This window comes from Suillus clintonianus (genome assembly GCF_016758775.1).
Source record: "Suillus clintonianus strain FC179 chromosome Unknown DEU56scaffold_163, whole genome shotgun sequence".
Lineage (NCBI taxonomy): Eukaryota > Fungi > Basidiomycota > Agaricomycetes > Boletales > Suillaceae > Suillus > Suillus clintonianus.
In genome coordinates, this window is record NW_024539387.1 from 30,422 (window position 1) to 52,165 (window position 21,744).

The 21,744-nt window shown below is 50.1% G+C and overlaps 6 protein-coding genes across 6 annotated transcripts; 3 read left to right on the forward strand and 3 right to left on the reverse strand.

Annotated features, from left to right (window-relative positions):
• Window positions 1–1,260: 1,260 nt before the first annotated feature.
• DEU56DRAFT_932582 (uncharacterized protein) lies at window positions 1,261–9,503 on the forward strand (the record flags this gene model as incomplete). Its single annotated transcript, XM_041358737.1, has 22 exons — window positions 1,261–1,427; window positions 1,482–1,615; window positions 1,671–1,917; window positions 1,967–2,130; window positions 2,235–2,318; window positions 2,370–2,454; window positions 2,504–2,609; window positions 2,707–2,809; window positions 2,863–3,413; window positions 3,463–4,667; window positions 4,722–4,886; window positions 4,939–5,050; window positions 5,100–5,235; window positions 5,289–5,491; window positions 5,541–6,958; window positions 7,013–7,410; window positions 7,459–7,601; window positions 7,652–8,436; window positions 8,490–8,523; window positions 8,572–8,715; window positions 8,765–9,021; window positions 9,066–9,503. The coding sequence occupies exons 1-22, from the start codon at window positions 1,392–1,394 to the stop codon at window positions 9,501–9,503; spliced, it is 6,948 nt and encodes a 2,315-aa protein (XP_041201684.1). The 5' UTR covers window positions 1,261–1,391.
• A 582-nt stretch (window positions 9,504–10,085) lies between these two features.
• On the forward strand, window positions 10,086–11,238 carry DEU56DRAFT_840658 (uncharacterized protein). The gene is made up of 2 exons (XM_041354956.1): window positions 10,086–10,646; window positions 10,696–11,238. Exons 1-2 carry the CDS (start codon window positions 10,094–10,096, stop codon window positions 11,139–11,141), a joined length of 999 nt encoding a protein of 332 aa, XP_041201685.1. The 5' UTR covers window positions 10,086–10,093; the 3' UTR covers window positions 11,142–11,238.
• A 14-nt stretch (window positions 11,239–11,252) lies between these two features.
• DEU56DRAFT_174615 (MFS general substrate transporter) lies at window positions 11,253–14,163 on the forward strand. The gene is made up of 12 exons (XM_041344914.1): window positions 11,253–11,667; window positions 11,720–11,758; window positions 11,826–11,842; window positions 11,891–11,945; window positions 11,995–12,209; window positions 12,267–12,488; window positions 12,542–13,244; window positions 13,298–13,431; window positions 13,489–13,641; window positions 13,694–13,716; window positions 13,767–13,838; window positions 13,889–14,163. The coding sequence occupies exons 1-12, from the start codon at window positions 11,511–11,513 to the stop codon at window positions 14,055–14,057; spliced, it is 1,959 nt and encodes a 652-aa protein (XP_041201686.1). The 5' UTR covers window positions 11,253–11,510; the 3' UTR covers window positions 14,058–14,163.
• Window positions 14,164–15,922: 1,759 nt separating this feature from the next.
• Window positions 15,923–16,498, reverse strand: DEU56DRAFT_748514 (uncharacterized protein; the record flags this gene model as incomplete). The annotated part of the gene is made up of 2 exons (XM_041349364.1): window positions 15,923–16,354; window positions 16,427–16,498. Coding segments are annotated over 2 exons (504 nt in total), but the record flags the coding sequence as incomplete, so codon positions are not given.
• A 2,126-nt stretch (window positions 16,499–18,624) lies between these two features.
• On the reverse strand, window positions 18,625–20,119 carry DEU56DRAFT_840672 (uncharacterized protein). Its single transcript, XM_041354957.1, has 5 exons — window positions 19,904–20,119; window positions 19,293–19,854; window positions 19,222–19,242; window positions 18,858–19,097; window positions 18,625–18,798 (listed from the first exon to the last, which is right to left on the reverse strand). Exons 1-5 carry the CDS (start codon window positions 19,939–19,941, stop codon window positions 18,787–18,789), a joined length of 873 nt encoding a protein of 290 aa, XP_041201688.1. The 5' UTR covers window positions 19,942–20,119; the 3' UTR covers window positions 18,625–18,786.
• A 152-nt stretch (window positions 20,120–20,271) lies between these two features.
• Window positions 20,272–20,805, reverse strand: DEU56DRAFT_840676 (uncharacterized protein; the record flags this gene model as incomplete). Its single annotated transcript, XM_041354958.1, is given in 2 exon segments — window positions 20,272–20,709; window positions 20,724–20,805. Coding segments are annotated over 2 exon segments (205 nt in total), but the record flags the coding sequence as incomplete, so codon positions are not given.
• Window positions 20,806–21,744: the final 939 nt, after the last annotated feature.

Here is a 21,744-nt window from a genome sequence, read left to right on the forward strand (position 1 = left end):
AATAGTGTGAATTTAAATTATCAGTAGATTATCAGTTCTTCTTGTTCATTGCATGCAGTGCTCATTGGCTAAAACCGCGCGAGACCAAATGCTTTTGGGTCATCTGGGGGAACTGGCGTCGAACTGAGTGCTGGTTCAAGTTACGAACCCATACCGTCCACTCGTCAATGATGGTATCTAATTCAAAGCCCTAATGCTGGCGAATCATAGCAATATGTACTTGAGTTGCGTACAAAATGTCTGTCTACCGAGAACGTAACACGTGTCACCACAGTTGAGTGGTCAAATTGCGCGACTTCTGCGCCTGTGGGGAGGTGCCACAAGCGAACTGTGGGGTGATTGGATGTCGATAGATGCTGATGTGAGATGGGTTTAAGGTGGTATGATACAGTATGCAGTAAATCCGGGGACTCCGAACGGGTCGTCTCAGAGCATTGGTAGGTGATCCATAGTCGGCTACCCTAGTAGTACTGTTAGGGTTAGGGATGTAACGACGAGAGAAAGAGCTCACATGCATCGCGTATTGTCGCCACCCATCAATAAAACAGTAAAGGAGGTCGTCTACATGACTACTGTTGACCTTGATTGCGAGTACACGAGCAGTGGAGTGAGTTACTGAGACGCCAAAGATAATGGGCGCCGGATTATGGGGAGGGACACGTCGATTGGGCCATAAATTACTGTTTTATGAGTTGCGGGTCTGCAGTGACGGCGGAACCCGGGGATGAACGTTAAAACGTTAACGTTCAACCCATGATGATGTTGTCCCATGGGCTGGGTTGACACGGGTGCAGTGTCAGACAAAGTACTAATTCGCCCTATCAAGTACTCGCGGCACTTCAAATTTCAGAACGCGTTTGAAACACGTCTACTACTAGCGCAAGTTGTAGTACGTCCACATCGCTGCCTGTGCTGTTTCTGTCGACTCTGATAATGGTCCGACTCCACTGGATATTAGATTATTCGTGCGTTGGGCAGCAGGTTTAAACATCATCCCCGCTGCGTCACCAAGCCTTATCCATGTCGCGTCAAACCCCATTCATGCATCGTCAACGGCACGTCAAACCCCACCCATGCTGCGTCACTCGCTGCGTCACCAATGCCGCCGCACCAAACCTTAATCATTGACGACCAATGGACTACTAGAGGCAGAGAATAGTATCATGTGCATGTGACATTGCTACGAATACTTTCTTACCTTGAAATAGAAGCGACGAAATACTCCCTGTTCTAGGATTGCCAGAGTTCTCCGAATCAAAGTCCTGTCTGGAATTTCGAAATGAAACCACCGGAATTTCCCAAGGACGGAAGACCGTCCGGGCCTCCAAGTGATTGGCGTATGTTGAAAAGGTACTCATAGTTCAACATGACCCATCTCTACATGAAATACCATGATATCTGCGCATGAATACTTCCCTGTCGCACTGGTAAACTCGCGTCCGACTAATTGGGTACTGGGCTGATGTGGTTCATCCATCTAGGTCGGCATTTCTGCAGAGCTCCCAAGTGGTCCTCATGGAACAAGCAACCTTGACTATCAATCGTTTTTCGACTTCCTCATGAACGAGCACCAAGCCTACGAGAAAATTCCAGAGGATAGGTTCAACATAGATGCGTGCGTCTGTCTCGCTTAAAACATGCCACCCGTCACTTATTGACAGCGTGCTCAGTCTTAAGGGAGTGAATATCGGTGAAGTGGCTGCCACACATGGTGCATTTTTGAAAGATTTGGATTTATTCGATCCTATCGAATTCGGAATCAGCAGCAAAGATGCCAGGATGATGACAATTGGAACGCGAAAGCTCATTGAGCTGTCGTTCCTTGCCTTGTTGGACTCTGGAATTGATTATCGAGGAAAGAACATCGGCACTTACATGGCGGGTGTCGCCCATGACGCCTGGATGATTTCTGGAGAGGTTGGTGACACCTGTCTTGTGTCTCGCTGACTCACTCCTAGTATCTTAGGATGAAACCGAAGCTCGCGGTTCATTGGCATATTCGCTTGCAATGATCGCCAATCGTGTGTCATACCATCTGGACCTACGCGGACCATCCATCCCCACCGATACTGCTTGCAGCTCTAGTCTTTCGGCCTTTCATCTCGCCATTCAAGCCATACGCAATGGGGAGTGCGAAGCGGCACTTGTGGGTGGTTGTCAGCTGAATCACAGGCAAGGATTCCTATTCAGCAGCGTTTCAGAAAATTGAAGGTTGAAATGCCTTAATCTACCAGGTTTGTGGATTGGCTGGCGTACAGTCAAGCTGGGATTTTAGCACCTGACGGTAAATGCAAACCCTTCGACTCTTCTGCTAATGGGTGAGGCGGCTTTTGAGTCTGCACGACACGTTAATTGAGAATCATTTCAAGATTTTCTCGGGGAGAGGGCGCCGTTGTTGTCGTCCTCAAACCACTGGACCAGGCCCTCCTCGACCACGACCACATCTACGCTACTGTGCGCTCTTATCCGGATCGGATACATATGCCGATCTCATTTTTCACAGGCTCTGGGCACTGGCATCAATTCGTCCGGTTCACTGGCTCCTGCAAACTCCCCTGTAGCATATGCTCAAAGGGATGCAATGCTGAGAGCCTTCAAGCAAGCCGGCCGTCAACCACACGAAGTCGATTTCGTCGAGCTTCATGCCACAGGCAAGTTTGTCGAGCTTCATTGGCCGTCAATTTTGTTAAATGTGTATAACTTTAGGGACTGCTTCCGGGGATCCAACGGAAGCGAACTGGGTTGGAGAGAGCTTCCTGAAAGTTAACAACGAGGAGCTCCTTATAGGAAGCGTAAAAGGAAACATAGGGTATGTTGTTAGAATTACGATAATAAGCGTGGTCTCATTGTCCTTCTACCTAGTCACCTCGAGATTACTGCATTTCTTGCGTCACTCTGCAAGGTTTGTTCCATGTTTCAATCAGGAATCATCCCTCCCAACGTCAATTTGATCGACCCTAATCCGGCCATTCATTGGGAAGACTTCCATCTTCGCGTCGCTTCATCGCCAACCTCGTTACCTTGTCAATCTACTACTGGACGCTCGCTGATCTCGTTAGCGAGCTCCGGTATTGGCGGTGCCAATGGTCACTGTGTTGTCGAGGGTCCTCCTACAGCCAAGCCTGTAACGCCGTTCTGGCGGTCGGATGTCATTGGTGCACCTTGTCTTTTGGTAGCGGGCGGCCTTTCTCCTCGTTCAACAGTAGCCATAGGAGAATCTATACAAGCCATGGACAGCGAAACATTATCTTCTGTAGCAGCGACCTTCGGACGTCGATCCAGGTCCACGCCTTGGCGTTCTTATGCGGTCACTTCGTCAAATTCTCCCCCTCGTTTCACTGAGCCGGTGCTCGCTCCCCGCACTCCCCCGCTCGTGTTTGTGTTTTCGGGACAAGGTCCTCAGCACTTTGAGAGTGAGACATGATCCCAAGTGTTTCATGAATTGATGCTGATTTTCGTCAGTGGGCAGAGAGTTCTTCAGCTCCTGCACTGTCTTCAATAGGAGCATTCTTGAAATGGACGAAGTGCACAAGCGTACAACTGGATTTTCGCTCATCGCACGGACTGGTCTTTTCACTCAATACGCTCCTTGTGCAGAAGCACTCGGGGACGTCTGGCCTATTTCATTGACACTTCCTGCTCTTACCATGCTTCAGATAGCGACCTTCGACGCTCTTGTGAGTCTGGGGATGAAGCCTGCTGCGATCGTGGGTCACTCTGCAGGAGAGACCGCGTTGCTATATGCATCTGGGTCAGGTTCCAAAGCTATGGCTGTGGAGCTTGCAATTGCGCGCGGACGGGCTATGTCAATCGTCGAAGGCGCGATGGCGGCAGTTGCATGCTCCCCCGAACAGGCCCAGAAAGTTATATCTGAGGTGTGCGCCGAGCGGGGGAATGTCATTTTGGATCTTGCCTGCTATAATACTCCTGACGCCATCACTCTGTCGGGATCATCTGCCGATATCGACCTCGCAGTGAAACGCGCGAAGGCTGCAGGATTTTTGGCCAAGCGATTAAATACTACCATTCCTGTGCATTCCAAACTGATGGACGCTTGTCGCGACGAGTTTCTGCGCCTAGTGACAGACATATTCGATCGCTATCCCTCGCAGCCTCCTAAAATCCCAACATATTCCACCGAACGCGGCATGCTGAAACACGACCGATTCAGCGCAGAATATTACTGGTCCACCACGCGTGGCCCAGTGCAGTTCACAGGAGCAATCCAGCGTATGATTCACGACATCGGTACTCCGAGCTTTTTGGAAATAGGCCCTCACCCAGCTCTCGCTGGTTATCTGGTCACTCTCGGGGGCGAGACAGCCACTGTTGTCTGTCCTCTGCGGAGACCCAAGGGCAATCAAGGGGAAGTGGTTTCTTTTCTCGAAGCATTGGGGAAGCTGGCGGTTGCTGGACATTGCTGTATCGACTTCAATGTCCTCAATGGATGCACCGCAGCAGACGTCCCAAAACTACCCGCCTACCCCTTTTCCCGCAAGAAGCTCTTCTTGTACCCAAATTCTTCTTCCATGCAGAGAATTCGTCAGCCTCGCAACGGGCCGTTGAATTACTCTCCGCTTCGTATCAACTCGCAGACGCACCCTTACCTGGCTCAACATGTGATCCAAGGCGAGCCCATCATGCCTGCTACAGGTTTTATTGAAATGGTAGGCATTCACCCGCGCGACCCCAGAGTAGTACACTAAACCTGTATTTTCCAGGCATTAGAATTTGGCGCACGACAATTATGGGACATCAACTTCTTATTCATGCTCTCTCTATCTGGGGATCAACCGGTGCCGGTTGATGTTACCATCGAAGGACCTCGTTGGTCGGTGCGCTCTGCTTTAGTAAATCCATCGCAATTGTCCGGTGCACCGCCCCAAGTACGTGAAACGGGTGTTCCCGTCTTCGCTGTATGACTCACCGACGGTTTAGTTTGATCGTCTGCATGCTGATGGCTACCTATCTCTGGGTTCTCAGTGGTCAACCTTGCCGGCAGTTGACATCCAGGCGATCAAGGCACGTTGCAAGCAAGTCAGCGTTGAAGGTCCGTCACAAGTCGTTGTTGGGCTTCGTCACTCACCTGACTGTCACAGGGTTTTACGAGGGGTTCGAGCACTTCGCTCAATATGGACCAGATTACCAAAGAATGTTGGATTGCTACCGAGGCACTGATGGAGGGCATGACGAAGCATTGATACAGATCCGTGGGGATGTTGGGGACCTTCCAGGGTGCGATTGTTTGTTTTTTTTCCTGGCGAGGTGTTCATGCGACAAAATGACAGACTGGAGAAGTTCAAGATCCACCCCGTCATCTTCGACTCCGCAATACATGCTCTGGTCCATCCGATGTTCACCTGTCTCGCAGACAAATCGTTGTATTATCTTCCGTCTCATCTGCAAAATCTGACGATCCATGAAACACTTGTTACGTCCCCATTCCCGCGGTCTCTCTATACTCATGTTGTTTTCCGCCAGTGGACGCCTCGTGAGTTCTCTTATGATGGACAGTTTGATCGGTGACTGATAAAAAGAAGAATCTCTGACATATGATGTCACCCTCCTGGATGAGGACGGAAATCGTCTCTGCACGATGGAATCATTCGAAGTTGCCCTTCACGGAGAGTCCTCTCTATACGAGCCGGGACGTCGCTTCGACTTGGCGTATGAACCCATGCTACTCGACCTGTCTTCGTGTCGTCAGTCAACCCGGGAAGAATTGCCAGGGGATGACGAGAACAGAGATAGCTCCCGTAAACTCGTCGAGGCAGATGCCGGAACGACATTGCCGGCTCCGTTCGATGTCATCGTTTACGAGCACGGAAAAGGGATAGAACTTCAGCCGATATTATCCGCACAGGACACTGCTGCTCCTCGCACCATCTTTTTCACGGCACTCGCTGGTGTGGACGGAGACGAAGCTGTCGGGTTCGTGCGTGCATTACGGAAGGAATATCTTTCATGGACAATTCGCGTCATGGTGTTCGACCCGGCTTGGGACGACGAAAGCATAAGACGGGCTGTTGAAGTGGTATCCACGATGCCCGAGGCGGAGACGGAACTTGTGGTGGACGCATCGGGATCGGTGCATGTCCCAAGAATAACATTGTGCGAGGGTCCGAAGAACGTCTCTCCTTTCGACTTCCACGAACCATGGCAGCTCGAGAAGTCGGAAGTCGTTCATTGCTCGTCGCCTCCTGTGGATTGTCGTTCGGCTGTCGTGCATGTGCACACTGTCAGCCGGTCGGACGATCAGATATGGACTTTCGTTGGCTCCCTGGGCAGTTCCCGCAAAGGTGTCATGGGGATATCCGCTTCTCCCATTGGAAACATCATCACCTCGCCGCTTGATAGCCTGGTGGATGCCCCTGCGTCCGTGGATGTTGATGCGTCGACGGGTCCTCCGGTTCTCGCTCTTGCTATAGCAGTCCTTGCTGTTGGCCCTGCATATATTGAGAACCCGGGAAGGTTCCGTGGAGAGATCCTTGTGACACATGCAGATACTCAGACTGGCATGCTGATTGCTCAAGTCTACCTTCTCCGAGGCTTTTCCGTCGTTACTCTAACGCAACATGCTACGGCCTCCGAAATCAGCCGTCTCCCAAATGGTCATTTTAGCATCATCGTCTCTGAATACAGAGACGCGGGAACGCTTCATCTATTATCGCGCCTCTTGACGGCTAACGGGAGGACCTTCCCGTGGAAGCATTCTACGAAAGGCTTGCAATCGGTGCTCGCCTGCGACCCGTGGTTGGTCGGTCACGCCATTTGTCTTGGATTAAGCATAGCTGGCAACGAGCTTAAGATTCCCATGCGCAACCTCAGCAATGTTATTACTACAAAGCCCGGCGATCTCGTCCCTGTGAAGAAGCATCTTTTCAGCGACAAGAAAGCTTATATACTGGTGGGAGGCGTCGGCAGCCTTGGACTTCAGATTGCCCAGTGGATGTACAAGGTCAGGACGTCCGTTTTCACCGAACTCACTTAATATGCTAAGTCGACTGATTAGAATGGGGCTCGGGAAATCGCTCTGACTTCTCGGTCTGGGCGCGCTGGAATTCTGCGCAGGGGAGACACTGCGTCTCAGCGCATCATTGCATATCTCGACAGCCTACCAGATTTGAATTTACGCATCGAGGCAGTCGATGCCCTCTGCGAGGATGGTATGAAAGCGTTGGTGCAAGAACTCCAGAATCCGCTCGGGGGATGTGTGTTACTCTCCGTGGTTTTGGCGGATGGCCTCTTTTCTGGTCTGTCCACTGAGAACTTTGATGCGCCATTCAACGGAAAGATTAGAGGATTCGAGGTGCTATGCAACACCATTGACACAAGCAAGCTGGATTTCTTGATTTCGATCTCCTCGGTGTCGGCACTTTTCGGGAATGCGGGCCAAACTAATTATGCTGCGTAGGTCTTTTGAGTTGTGTGCGTAAATCGACGGCTCACATTCCTCAGAGCGAACACCGTGTTGGATGGCAGACTGCGCGCCATGCCCAACGCGTTCTCTATTGTGACTCCCGCAGTCACAGACTCATTCGTCGCTACATTGAATCCCACAAAGCTGAAACGCTTGGCAGATTGGGGGATGTCGTCTCAGAGTGAGTTGTCCCCTTACCATGATACGGGACTCCACTTTATATTTCCTCAGGGATTGTTCAATTCATCGGGGAAGGTATCCAAAAGCTCGCTGACGGCCCTTTCTGGCTCTATATTCCGGAATTCGACTGGGAAGCGGTCCGCGCCACGCTGGGAAATGAACAGATGTATACTCACTTATTGCCCGAGCGGACGGTCGCAGAATACGGAACGTCGACCTCAAAGGATAGTGTTTCGATCAGTGACGTACTGTGTGCCACCCTGGACATTGCGCGCGAAGACTTATCTCCCGACGTTCCTTTAACGGTGTATGGTTTGGATTCGCTATCAGCTGCGAGGCTATCCTTTGCCTTGAACCGCTTCTTTGCCATCAGCCAAACCCAACTCCTTGCAAACGTGACCCTTCGGAGTCTAGAAGCCCGGTTAGAGGACCAGCGGCCGTCTTCCCTCTCTGAAGCAGAGCAAAGCAGTGCATCTTTGCTTCACAAGGTATCTGAGATGAGGTCCTTGGTTTCCAAGTACACGTCTGGATTCAAGAGCCCCAAGACGCTGCTGCCTTCCTCTCTGAGCTCACGAGACTGCGTCGTTCTTATTACCGGTACCACAGGCATCGTGGGCGCACACCTTCTGGAATGCTTGCTCCGCGCACCAGAAATCAGTCGCATATTTCTTCTCAACCGTGCCAAGTCCGGAACTCCGACCATGTTGGAACGTCATCAAGAGATTTTTCAGGCACAGTCTCTCGACCCGACGGGACTGAACACAGACAAGGTCGTGTATTTGGAAGGCATTTTGGACAAAGATTACCTTGGATTGTCACTTGAAACGTTCAACGACGTGAGCAGTTACCTTTTCAAAATGAGAATTTCGTGAGGTTCATCTTGTCTTAGATGGCGCAAAACGTCACCCACATTGTGCACGTTGGTGGGAATTTTCTTACGGTAATTATTATTCATACTGAAAGGCTTGTAGCTTGGCCAGTGGACTTCACCATTCCCCTCTCCGCATTTGATCACGCTCTTCACGGTCTGCGGAATTTGGTGGACTTCGCCATCTCCTCGCCCTGGCAAGTTCCGCCTCAACTGCTTTTCACAAGCTCATTCGGTGTACTGAATGGTGAGGTACTTCGGGAGTAATTTGCACTAAATCGCTGACGTTTTGGTAGGTATGGCGTCATCGAGTGCCGTAGAGGAGGCTCTTACACATGACCCCAGTATATCTGTTGGCACAGGATATATCGAAAGCAAATGGGTTGCAGAGCACGTCTTGGCGGCTGCTGCTGATGCCACGCGACTGAAGCCAACTATTATTCGCGTGGGGCAACTCACTGGGGGGCGCAATGGCAACTGGAAGACAACGGAATGGATCCCATCCATGATCAGTTCAGGCCTCCCCCTTGGTTCTTTGCCTAATCGTTCTGATGTGAGTTTTCTTCATTGCCGTCCGACTGTCGCTGACCTTTGTAGACTATTAATTGGCTTCCGATTGATGTGGCTGCGGCATCGATGGTGGAGATGTTCAATTCACCCCCTGGCGTGTATCACTTGATTCATCCAAGTCCTGTTTCATGGACTACTCTGATGCAGGAAGCTGCTCGCATCATGAATGTTCCTCTGGTCCCGTACGCTCAGTGGCTCGCTTCTTTGGAGAAACAGGCGTCGTCACAAACGGCAACAACGTCGCAGGACAATCCTGCGCTGAGACTGCTTGACTTTTTCAAGTTTACTGCTCGCAGAAAGAATCTCGCTACGAATACCGAGGTTTTCTCGGGGCCGGAGCTCTCGTGTGCTAAGTCATTGCGAGAATCTCCGACGATGCGATCAATTGTTTCAAACCCGCTGGGAGCGAAGGATGTAGCTAAATGGATTGGATACTGGCGCAGCGTTGGCTTCATTCCCGTTTGATTCAAATTCAGCGCCCTGCCAATGTAGATAGGCTTGTCTTCATGCTCGCATGTAAATCTGTATATATATAGAACTACGATCAATTCACGATGATAGCAAACGCTCTGTCGAGGACAGCAGAGCTACGTTGAAGTTACAAGCCTGCTGTGGACACCCGCTATCTCAGCGGCAAGTACCGCCCTCGGTATTAAAATTGAACGGAAATTAGCTTTACAAACATGACACGGGATGGGATCACTGCCCCTGCCAGGTGCTGTTAGCCCACAAAACAACAGTTCGGTTTCCGTTTGCCAGCACCCCGTGTCCGCTGGCAGGCCCTAGATATGTGTAAACCAAACACAGCGAGTTGCGTTATCATGATAACGGTCGAATGCGATTGAAAAGGTAATGACAAACAAGACTCTGGATCTTGACGGGCCGTCTGGCACGTATTCCACCCTTTTTCCGAGGATGGATATCTTCATATTGATATTGGCGGATGTCGGGCAGAAGAGTATACATGCATCTTGGATCATCGTAGTAATACTCTGGCAAATTCAAATTGAACCTACAGCTGGAGCGATGTTGAGATGTCACTTTCAAACTCCGTTATGTTCAGATGCTGTATTGTGGCAGAAGAAGGCCACTCCTATTGTGCGTACTTCCAACTCCAAATCGTGAACGTCCAACTCCCCATGGACTGGTTCAAAAAACACCGTCAGCGGCATCCTGACCAGCAGCATGAGGCTCCGCCAGGTGCTCCCCCTGGATGGGCACCTGCAGTAGAGCAATCATGCACGTACGGTCTTCAGAACGAAGCTTCAGATGAAAGTTACGAGAAAGCCCTGGAATTCTGTGAGAGACATCCTGTTGAATCGTCAACAATTCTACCCTCTTGGACCATCGCGGACATCGATAGCAATGGATGCTCAGAATGGCGAATCCAAGTTCACGACTCTTCCCCTGTCGCCGTAGTCCATAATTCAGACGGGAAGGGCGGACTCTCGCAAATACGTTCAAGGACAGGCTGCCCAGATACATGTCTCCTCAGCAACCTGCCAATAGTCGCTGGTCAATATCACTTTCCCAACGATGGTGGAGTGTACTTTGAGATCACTGTAAACAAAATGACAGACCCAAACAAAGGAGGCGTAATCGCAATTGGTATGCACGGTGTCGCTCCTTCCACCACATCTCATTCTTTGTCCGTCAGGCACTGCTTGCAGACCGTACCCCTCGTGGAGGCTCCCTGGCTGGAATCGATTGAGTGCAGGGCTTCACCTCGACGACTTCCACAAATTCTTTGAGGATCCAGAGGGCGGACGCCCCTACTTCCCAGGCTCCCCACCCATTACGTCTGTCGTTGGCCACACAATCGGTTGCGGATATTCTTTCCACACAGGTACAATGTTCTTCACAATCGACGGTCAACGCCTGCCAGATGCGTTTACCGGGGTATATTTGCAGAACCGCTGCGAGATTGATGTGTACGCCGCTGTGGGTGTGTCTGGGGAGTGTGACGTTTCTGTAAATTTTGGTGGTAGCTCTTTCAAGTGGCTGGAAGGAAATGAGTGGAGATGGAGGGTTGATAGGCAGGTGAGAAAGCTTGGAGATGATGTTGGAGAGCAGGAGGAACTGCCGGCGTACAGTGCACGCTAGTACATTTCTTGGACTGTCAGCCTAGACAGATAGACGAAACGGACTTGTGTTTAAAAGTGATAGTACCAGATTGAAACCCTATCGGTTGTTGCAGTCAGTTATGAAATGAAATCATGTTTCGAACCTGCAGTCTTGGCACGGCGTAAAAGTACAAAGTACACCCTTTTCTACTTGTCCAATCTTTTCATCCAACTTTATCCTTATCAGCTACTGGTCTCTGCTCCATCGAGTCCAGTTAATACAAGCCGTCCGCTAACGAACATAGCAACGCATCTGAATCTGCAAGCAGTGCTTCATTGACTTGCTGGCGTCTTACTCGCGTAATCTGTCAGTCCCAGATATATAAGCGGTCGCAACCTGCAGTCAAAGATGGCTTCTGTCACCTACCGCGCATCCGGTTTCTGGGCGGATAGGATGAGCTACTTTGGGGATACGGAACAGGGCATGGACGATGTTGAGGTGGATTTGGACATTGAGTATGATAAAAGGACGCCGTTGGACAAAACTATTGATAGAATCGGGATGGGTACGTCGTATTCTCAGGCTCGCGTTTCTGATTTGGTACTTACGTCAAGCAGGGAGTTATCAATGGACGCTGCTGTCATTATGCGGGTTTGGTGAGTACCATCTCCTCGTCAGTTGACAATCTTGTCAATCATGACTGACTATGGTATGTTCCATCAGGATGGATGGCGGATAATGTGAGTAGCTCACGGAAACACTCCCGATTTCCCTGACATATCGCTCAGATGTGGATTCAAGCTGTTGCAATAATTCTCCCTAGAGTACAACAACATTATTCAGGTACGTTCCCTTTACGCTCACAGTGCGTTATAATATAACCCTCTCCCAGTTTCTGACACCTACAGTGGGACTCTTTCATCGTCCATGTTCGCTGGCATGATGTTCGGCGCTGTGGGCTGGGGAACCTGCTCCGACCTCCTGGGGCGCAGTGCTGCGTTTAACGCAACTCTCTTTTTCACTGCAATATTCGGCATTCTTGCATCTTTCGCATGGTCGTTTTGGTCATTATGCATCCTGCTATTTTTCCTCGGTAGCGCAGTTGGTGTACGTTAATATCCCGTCTTGTAGATTTCCTGTGCTTATTGGGCGTCTTCGGTTTAGGGTTCAATGCCAACTGACGGCACCCTTCTCCTCGAACATATGCCTAACGGGAAGCAATATCTTGTCACTGCGCTTTCCGTATTTTTCTCCCTAGGCTCTGTTCTATCCGCGGGCGTTGCGTTGATAGTCATTCCTTCCCGCTCATGTCCCCCTAACGAGCCCTGCGATGTCGCTACCCAGAATACAGGCTGGAAATACATGCTCGTATGCCTCGGTATCATTGTACGTCCACTCCTCAGATGATTTATAACTATCTCCGACCTTGATCATTACAGACACTTTCAATGTTCCTCGCACGTATGGTCTTCTTCCGTTTGCATGAGTCCCCGCGGTATCTCGTACACGCTGGGCGACACCAAGAAGCACTAGAAAGTCTCCAGCTCATCTCTAGATTCAATGGCTCCGAGCTACCACTAGAGCTAGAAGACGTCGATGACAGGCCTCCGCCCGTCTCCGAAGCACATGGATCTGCAGGGGAGCGTGTACCATTCCTCCCTAACTCCAACTCCAAAGATCCTCGAACAAATGGGGAGACACTATTCGACGCAGGTGCAGATAACAGTAGCACATCAAGCGATCCGAATCAGAATGGAACAAAAGTCTACCAATCTATGGACGAAGCCTCTCATGGTGCACTAGATGGACACTCGTTCATAACGCCCGTAGGAGAAGTACCTCCACGTGGGCAAAGCCTTGCACGTGGACATAACTCTCGTCCTTCCTCTCGAGACTGGGAGTCCGATTCTAAACACCTTTTCTCGATCCCTGAGGCGCGCCCACGGCCTTGCCAAGGTACCATACACCCGCGGACGTCATCTGTCGTCTCTTTTGAGATGAAACAGCGTGTTGGAAGCGTGCTTCCGCGATGGGTGCGCCGGCCGCTGCTTGCTTGGCTAGACCGTGTCGGCATGGTCTTGGCTCCTGAATGGTTCCGGACGACGATACTCATGTGGGGCGTGTGGTTCTTCATGTCATTAGGTGGGTTGTCTCGTGTCTTGCAGGGTACGAGAGGCTCATTGGGATCTACCCAGCGTATACGATGTTTAATGTCTACCTCCCCAAGCTGCTCGAAACTGGATCGAGTGATGATACCTCGACGAAGTCTCTAGAAGCTAGCTTGTGGGATGTTTTAATATTTACTATGGGAGGGTGTCCTGGTGCTATCGTATGTCTTTCCTGTTTTGTTTCATGTGTTGATGGTGATGTTGATGGCTGACTGCAGCTCGGAGCCTATATGGTCGAAAGTCCTCTTGGCCGGAGAGGCTCGCTGGCTGCGACCACGTTCATCACAGCATTCTTTTGTATCGTGTTTGTGCTCGTCAGAAGCGCGTTTTTGGTGCGCATAAGTTCGGTTGGGATCAGCCTTAGTGCCACGGTGCGTGACTCTCCTCAAAGACGTATTTTGTCTTTCTTAAAAGGCCATACAGACCATGTACGCAGTACTATATGGGTATGCCCCAGTGAATCACATCCCAGTGTCACATATCTAATTCTTCCTAGCTGGACGCCAGAAATATTCGGGACAAAGGTTCGGGGAACAGCATGTGGCATCGCATCCGCGCTATCACGAATGTACGTCGTCTCATTAATACCAAAATACCATTGACTTAATTTCACGTCAGAGGGGGGATGATCGCTCCTCTAGTTGGCGGCGCACTTCTTGTCTTGAACCGCGCGTTCCCGGTGTGGGCGGGCGTCTTTGTGTATGGCATCACTGGCGTCTTTGTGCTGCTCTTGCGGGAGTCTGCTGGGAATTCTAGTGCGGGCGCAGAGCGGTCGTTCATGCACTGACGTAAGTCTTGTGCTGACAGAGGTGTATAGCGCTGTTGGATTCATGTGCTGCTGCTTCTGATCGATTATCGTTGTGCTGTGATATATTGTATCATGGTCTCTGCTCACGTATTTTGCATCTTGATAAATTGGATGTATCTGTTTGTGTTCAAGTGGAGGAAGTATGCGTTCGGTGTGATTTGGTGAGGGTCTCAGGCTTCCGGAATTGTCCACTACGTTTTGCGTGGTGAATGTCGAGACGAAAGCAGTCGAGCTGGATGTGTAGTTACAAGTCGATGAAAGTGACGGATTGGATTTTTGACGCTGGGGTGGACATCGATGCGGGCTGATAAGGAGTGCGAGGTTTTGTACTCGTCCCCACACGCATCTACAATGGTGGATGGGTTGGTCTGAAGTGCAGAGAATGTGAGCATATATTCGAGGACGGTTGAGACGATGATATGAGGAAACTCATCAGCTAGCGCCGAAAGCAGAACTGCAACGAATGGCGAACTCCCATCTAAACTGCCAGCGCGGACGAAGTGACCATCAGGTTCAGCAGGGAAAATGCTATAATAACTCTCTGCGTCAGGCCTACAGCGTACGAGGACAGCTCACCACAGCTCCTCCGAACGTATCCAAAAAATATCTTGGGCCACGATAACGCAAACGTCTGAGGTGTGCAGGCCGGGCACTGCGATTATATTAGTCAGAACGAGACAATGGGATATCGCGCTGGCCAAAGCCAGCAAAAGATTCAGTTGACATAATAAGTGAAACATATCACAAGAGCGGACAATGTAGAGAACGAACGATAAATAGAACAAAAGTAGATTGTCCTGGCGTTGCTAGACGCAGCGCACGCTTGGTTACTTCCAACAATTTTCCCGACGGCCAGTGAGTGATTGGCGGGTCTTAGGGAAAGACTGCTCCACAATGGGACTTCCAGGCAGGTAAGGTGATTGGGGAAGGCGGGATTTTTGGAAAGCGGAAATACGGGCATGGCAATATCAACGATCACTGCTAGTGATCATCCGGCGCTGAAAGTTGAGACGGGGATTGTGAAAAAAAATTAGGGCCGTTCTCCAGGGGTGAGCTGTATGCATATCTATGCGGACAGCACACTTCTGCCGAGCGGGTCAGATATCGATAATTCCACAACACGGATTATGGAGATTGGACGTTGATTAGTAATATTGCCAGTGGCAGCTGGAACAGTCCGGGTGGTTTGGAACTCCGCTAGGACCTTTCATGTGATGCTCATCAACCAACAGTGTAGAATTGTATTCTAAGTGAGTCCGAGGAACGAGGACGAACGTAGAATGTCGTCTACGCGGCAGATGTCCTTTTTGGGACATCTCTTCTTTGCTTTGTACTACTACGCGCAAACTCTCAATACTCGACGACTCATAGTCGTAGCACTCGTTCTTTTCGCACCCGCCCACCACTCCTGTCGGAAATTTCCCACCCTCATTGCAATGACCAGCGATTGAGATTAGATTTGATTTGAACAATGCAATGCACGTGACCGAATTGCAACACAGCTTAATCCTTTGCAAATGCAGCCGCAGAGGCAACATCGACATGCGAAGGGGTGGACCATTTTTGGTCTCACGTGACGCCAAAATGGTCGTGCACGTGAACGACCATTGCGAGACCAATCGTAAGTCACGTGATATATGTTAAAAAAACAGAGGGATGGAAGAATGAGACTAACATGTGGAAGGGGGGGGAAGGAGAATGATGCGAAGCAACGGCGGGGCTTGATAGAAGCGTGATAATGTAATATACACAAAATCTGAACCATTAGTAGCGAGGGGGAAAGGAGACTGCGAGGTACTTAAAAAGACGAGCACAAGAGCACTTGAATTGAAAGATCGGAATTACTACGAGGCCCAATGCTCCTGGAGATACTCGACGCGAAGGTGCTTGACACCATTGTGCACAATCAGCAGTGCGTCCGGCGTCGATTCGTCAATCTCGAGCTCCTCATACAGCTTGAACAGCACAGTCCCTGATTCGAGTGTCATCGACTGGTCGAGAAGCATCATTGCAAATGCCTCCTGCTCGAGTGCAGGGCTTTCACCAGATGGCCGGAGGAATACTTGCTCGTATATTTGCTTGACGATTTCGAGGAACGCACGCGGATGGAAGCGCTTGCCTTCAGAGAATATGCCTGGTGGCTGTGGCCAGGGTGGAGGCGGCTCGTTTTTGGACACCTGCTTGGCGCCGTCGGCGCAAAAGCCCCATCTGTGGTTGTACCCCGAGTTCTTGGGACCGGGGTACATGATTGTCTTGCAGCGGGAGCATGTGTGTGCCTTGCAGATCTGGGAAAGCAAAGGGTAGTAGAGAGTGAGTGAACACAAAATTTTTGAGAAAGAATTGCGCACCTTCTTCCCAGGCTCGGCCTTGATGAGCTTGATAGTGTGACAGTGCCTTCTCCAGAATGTTTCTGAGCTGGAACAAGCTGTATTGTGAATTGGAGCAAGTAGTTAGTGCGTGAAAAAACGCAGGCCTGAAGAGCAGCTGAACTCACACTTGAAGTCGTTCTTTGCCACACGGTTCATGACAGCCACTTCGATCTCGCCGAGCTTTCGGAGAAGGGCCTGGGGTTCTTCCTCACTGTTTCGAACCTGTTAGCGCGGTTCTTCTCCTCGAGACGGTAGTTATAGGACTCGGTAGCTACAGCCCACTGTTTTGGTGTCATCTTGAAAGAGATCCACACAAACTCGGCCCTCATGTCCATAAACAAATGAAACTCGATGTCGCCAGAGATTTGCATGGCATGGGCATCAATTCTTGATGCAATCGTGAAGAAATGCTGAGAACGTGTCATCCCCGGAGGCCTCGGGATGGGTGTGAGATTGTTTGCGGCAGGGCTTGTCACTGCAATGGGTGCGAGATCGTTTGTGGCAGGGCTGGTCACTGCAATCTGTGGAGTGGAGTTGGATGTGACCTTGGGTTGAGGTTGGCTGGGAGTGCCGGTGCTGATGGCCATCAGCGGCCGCGAGAGAGGAGCTTTGCAGTATGGCAACCTGCTCCTGGGCTTGAGGTAGCAGTCCAATGTGGCTGGTGGAATCCCCTGCAATGCGGGTCAGTAAAGAAAGGAAGCGGTTTTCGTGCGATGATGAATTGGAGAGGGGAATATGTGGATATGCTGTGGATATGCGAGGTAAGTGAAGTAAGCGGCAGAGAACTTACCTGACTCGGAGATGTCAAATGCCGCATGATTTTGCGGGGCGGCAGCTTGCATGCCATACTCCCCTTTGGTTGGCCAGAATCTGAGTCGTCGGGTTCGCTGTCGGAGATGACAATGGTGTCATCTGCCTTGCGCTTCTTCATTGCATGTGGCTGAGTATTGGTTCCGACGTTGGCTGAACTGGCAGAAGTGGTGTCACTGACATTGGCAGTAGCAGGATGAGGAGGGTGAGGCAGTGGTGTGATGAGGGCTGGAATATGAGGCGAAGACTCAGATACAGGTGCCTCCGGCATAGAAAGGAGTTGTGGGTCAATATCAAATTCTTCGAGGATTTCAGCCCTCGTCAACCGCAGGACAAGGTCTACAGCATCACCATCATCGCTGAGTGCCTCAAGCATCTTGTTTCCAGACATGTTGAGATCGACAGGCGTGTCTTCGGCCTTGATGTCCAGTAGCCCACCAAATGTGGAGGCGAAGCTTGATTCAACAAGCCCAAAGTGCTCATTCGATGGGACATCTTGGAGGTCTGGTAGGCAGCATGTGCTAGTGGTCTTCTCTTCGAGTCGGAGGTTGTTGAATTGCTTCGCGATCCTGTCGACAAGGTGAATGTGATGAGAACTGTGAGTTGATGTGATAAAGTCCGATTTGCTTGCCCTTGAAAAGGCAACACAAACATTTTGTCGAAGAACGAAGTCGTGGCAAAGGCCTGTGAAGGTCATGATTCCGCTGGTGTGCGCACGCTGGAGGGAGTTCCAGCCTTTGTGGGACCCCTCCACACGGCTTCCATCTGTTTGTATGTCCTGCCGCTGACGTTCAAGGCAGCCTTTCCGTACGTGTTTGAGCTGTTCGTCATGAACCTAAAATTGATTTTAGTGTGAAACAGGCTGTTCCAGGGATAAGTACTCACTCTGCATGCCCCCACTGACCAAACTGTACCTTCGCGTGCCCATTTCTCAAATGTCGAGGTGAGTCTCGTCTCCTGCTTGTTTCGTTCCCAGTACTTTGCGGGATTCCCACCCTCAGCATGTTTCTTCAGGATACAGGCAGAAATCTCCGCGACTACTTCCTTCTGGTGGGGATTCTTGGAGGGATTAAGGATCACAGTCGCGTATCTTGCTTTTAGGATTAGCTTGTAGATTATTAGACAAAGGAAGATGTACTCGCCTCATAATGAAATGCCAGACATCCAGTTTCATTGTAGCATCAGGAAAAACAATATCCACAGCGCTGTGCACATGGCAGCAGTTGTCGGCAACAAATACTTCAGGCGGAGGGACATCAAGGGCCTCACATCGTGTCTTGAGGCCTTTGAGAAGCTCGCTTATCTCGGCATTTGACTGGCCATGACAGAAGCGCTGATGTAGTTAGTAATCAGCACCGTCGCATTCACACTTTGCGAAAATAGCCTACCCAGCCCACAATCTCACCATTCTCATTCATCAGACTTATGATCCCTCCCTTCAGGACCTTCAACTTCTGTTTCTCTCGGCTGGTTATGATTGCTTTTGTGGTGGCACGGAATGTGTTATCGAACAAAATACTTATGCCTGTTCAGCATTCATGGTGAGCGTCAATTGCCGATAGCAGAGCAATTCCCAAGTCTTACCAGAGAGTGTGCGAAGATATTCCTCAGACTCCCTTTCCCGCGTTACTGACACAAACTCCTGGAAGATCTCGCTGACCATGTCATGCGAGATCGGCCTCGCATTGTACTCTTTTACGTCGTAAGGACCCAAGAACGCCCAAAGTGGATTTGGGCTGAAGAAATCCATCCCATGTTGTGTCATTCGACGTGATTTCCAAGCTTGAAGGTAATCCAGCTTCTGCCTGTGGTACTCAAGCAAATGAAGTTCTTTTTGAAAGGTATGTTACACCTGTGCTTGAGAAGTAGATAGTGCTACTCATGTTGGATGTTTTCAGTGAGAGTTCCCACTGTAGATGATGGGCGTAACTCGATAACTAGATCAAACAACTCGCAAGTAACAGCACATCTGTAGAAAAATATTGGTACGTTGGCTGCCGCAATGAATGTGACTCAGCCGCTGAACAATCACCAGCCAAACTTGATCAAGCTCACCTGGAATGGACCAGTGGGACCAATTGCGCCAGAAGTCTTGGCTTGTTGTTGCGAAGCAGTGTCCTTTGATCGTCTTCCTGTCGTCACGCTCACACTCGCTTTCCAGACCCTTCTTGCTTGACGCATCATTTTTGCAAGTCTCGCAGCGGAGCTGCATGCCTATCGCTGCCTCATCAAGCATTAATCCATGGACATCTCGAGGACCGGTCCCAGTCCACCCATCCCACGAAACACCATCTGTACAATTGCACTGTGGACATCTTGCAAGCTCGGGGTGGTAGAATGGATGTACGACACGAAGAGGCTTCAAGTACAAGACCTCTGGGTTAACTGGAGGCTCGGACTGATTGCGCTTTTGGGCATGGAGATAGGATGGTGGCAAAAAGTGAGGGCCAAGTATTGGAATCCTGCTGTCCAGGCATGGTCGCATGAGTGATTTCGCTGATTGTATTCGTGTCTTCTCTGAGATATAGTTGATGTACTCAATGACTTCAGCTTCCCATTCACACTGGCGCCTGGGTCTTGGATGGGTCATGCACTCGGTATGTCCTGTCCACGACCCAACACATTTTTTCACCTATAGCGCAACAGGTCAATGTCAATATGTGAAGTTCTGTATGCCAGTGCATACCACATCTTTCCAGTTTGCCTCGAATTTTTTCTGCATGTCTTTTGGCTCCAGCATTGACAGCAGTTTGCGTACCCCGTCCGGTTCATAGACAGACATGATTATCTCAAAGTCTGCGAGGCTCTGCGTGCGTTGGAAGATAGAAAATGTAACTAGTACTGTGATGGTAATGGAAGGGCAATGACAATAATTTTTTTCGCAATTAGGAGGCGGATGCTCTTTGCGCTTGACTACTTCCACCACACTAGTGTCCGAACTTGAGTTCACTCTATATTTGTGTAACTGCTGTGCCAAGTCGCCGTCAAAATCAATTATTTCATCAAGCGTGATTGGTGAGATGAACAAATTCAATTAAGGCTCAAAACTAAGAAATGGTACTACCGCATACTATGTAGTTCAAAACTACTAAGTGGCTCCGCGTCTCCACCAAGTCCATCCGTCAAAGTCTACTACCAACTGGGGGGCAACCCACAACTATCAGATCCAACTCCATTAGCAACAATGCAGATGCTGTATCTGTCAGAGCTCACCTGGACCCACAGATTCACACCAAGGATATTAGTGTGTGTAGTTTGGATTTGACGAACAAGTTAACCGCCTTGTGATGTCCAAAAAAGCGCCCTGTCACCCGGAAAGAAGCTTCTGCTGACTCCGCAAATGACAGCACAGGTGGGTCAAACACCAGACCGTGTCCAAATAACTTGATACTGAAATGTGGATCTGGTCGTGGGATGCGGATGACGACCGGCTCTGACTGGACTCGATAGGTAAGCCATGGAATGTGGATCTGGTTGTGGGATATGGATGACGGCCGGCTCTGACTGGACTCAATAGGTAAGCCATGGAGGGAGTGGGTGTTTGAAGTTGACAGTGATCTCTGGTGGGCCACCAGACGTTGGGGTGTGCGCTTGACACAGATGCTCGCGACGAATGGAATCATAGACATCCCCCGATAACTCGTCCGACAAGCAATTATCATGACATCGGAAAGCTTCAAGGAAGTCTCTGGCAGTAATGTTTCTTTTGGGATGCCCCATTTGACCCGGCTCATGAGAGATAGCACCGTGCAGGACGTCGTTCAGCTGCACAATGGCTCCTCCAAGCGCAGGCATCAATAACTCAATCAACAGCACAGGCATCAATAACTCAATCATGCCCAGCACAGGCAACTGGATTAGCCTCATACCACCAATTTGCGAACGACTCACTCAAGGAGAACATCGAGAGGAGTGACACCATGGTTTCCCCATTCCAGGATGTGAATGGACTGAAGGAACAACCCCAGGCATCAATAACTCAATCATGCCCAGCGCAGGCAACTGAATTAGCCTCATACCACCGATTTGCAAACGACTCACTCGAGGAGAACATCGAGAGGAGTGACACCATGCTTGCCCCGTTCTGGGATGTGAACGGACTGAAGGAACAACCAAAGGGCTTTGTTCACCCTCAGTCCAATGAATCTGAAGGCGTCAAGGCAATGCTTGAGCACAACACGACTTGAATGCTGCAACAAATAATCACCGAGGGTCGTCATGCTGCTGGAAGAGCAATGCGACTGCATTATCCAGGTCTGTTGAGAACTGCTCGACAAATGCTTGCACCACAGGGGTTCTTGGGATGGTTCTTGAACACAGCTCCTCACGCTCACTGGTGAAGAAGAGTTGTCAGCAAAACCACATTCTTGACGGTGAACTTCCAATCAGCAGGATTAGGCTTCATCACCTCGAGGAACATATTGGAATCCTCAGGGCGAGGTTTAGCAATGACGAGAATGTCGTTGAACAGGCAGGAAAAGGAAGGG

Coding starts and splice junctions, on each gene's coding strand:
- DEU56DRAFT_174615 (XM_041344914.1), top strand. CDS start 11,511: ATGGCTTCTGTCACCTACCGCGCATCCGGTTTCTGGGCGGATAGGATG. Junction 11,668..11,719: donor TATTGATAGAATCGGGATGG/GTACGTCGTATT, acceptor TACGTCAAGCAG/GGAGTTATCAATGGACGCTG. Junction 13,245..13,297: donor GTGGTTCTTCATGTCATTAG/GTGGGTTGTCTC, acceptor GGATCTACCCAG/CGTATACGATGTTTAATGTC.
- DEU56DRAFT_840658 (XM_041354956.1), top strand. CDS start 10,094: ATGTTCAGATGCTGTATTGTGGCAGAAGAAGGCCACTCCTATTGTGCG. Junction 10,647..10,695: donor AGGAGGCGTAATCGCAATTG/GTATGCACGGTG, acceptor TTTGTCCGTCAG/GCACTGCTTGCAGACCGTAC.
- DEU56DRAFT_840672 (XM_041354957.1), bottom strand. CDS start 19,941: ATGCACTGGCATACAGAACTTCACATATTGACATTGAC. Junction 19,243..19,292: donor GTGAGCTTGATCAAGTTTGG/CTGGTGATTGTT, acceptor CAGCCAACGTAC/CAATATTTTTCTACAGATGT. Junction 19,098..19,221: donor AATATTTTTCTACAGATGTG/CTGTTACTTGCG, acceptor GTGTAACATACC/TTTCAAAAAGAACTTCATTT.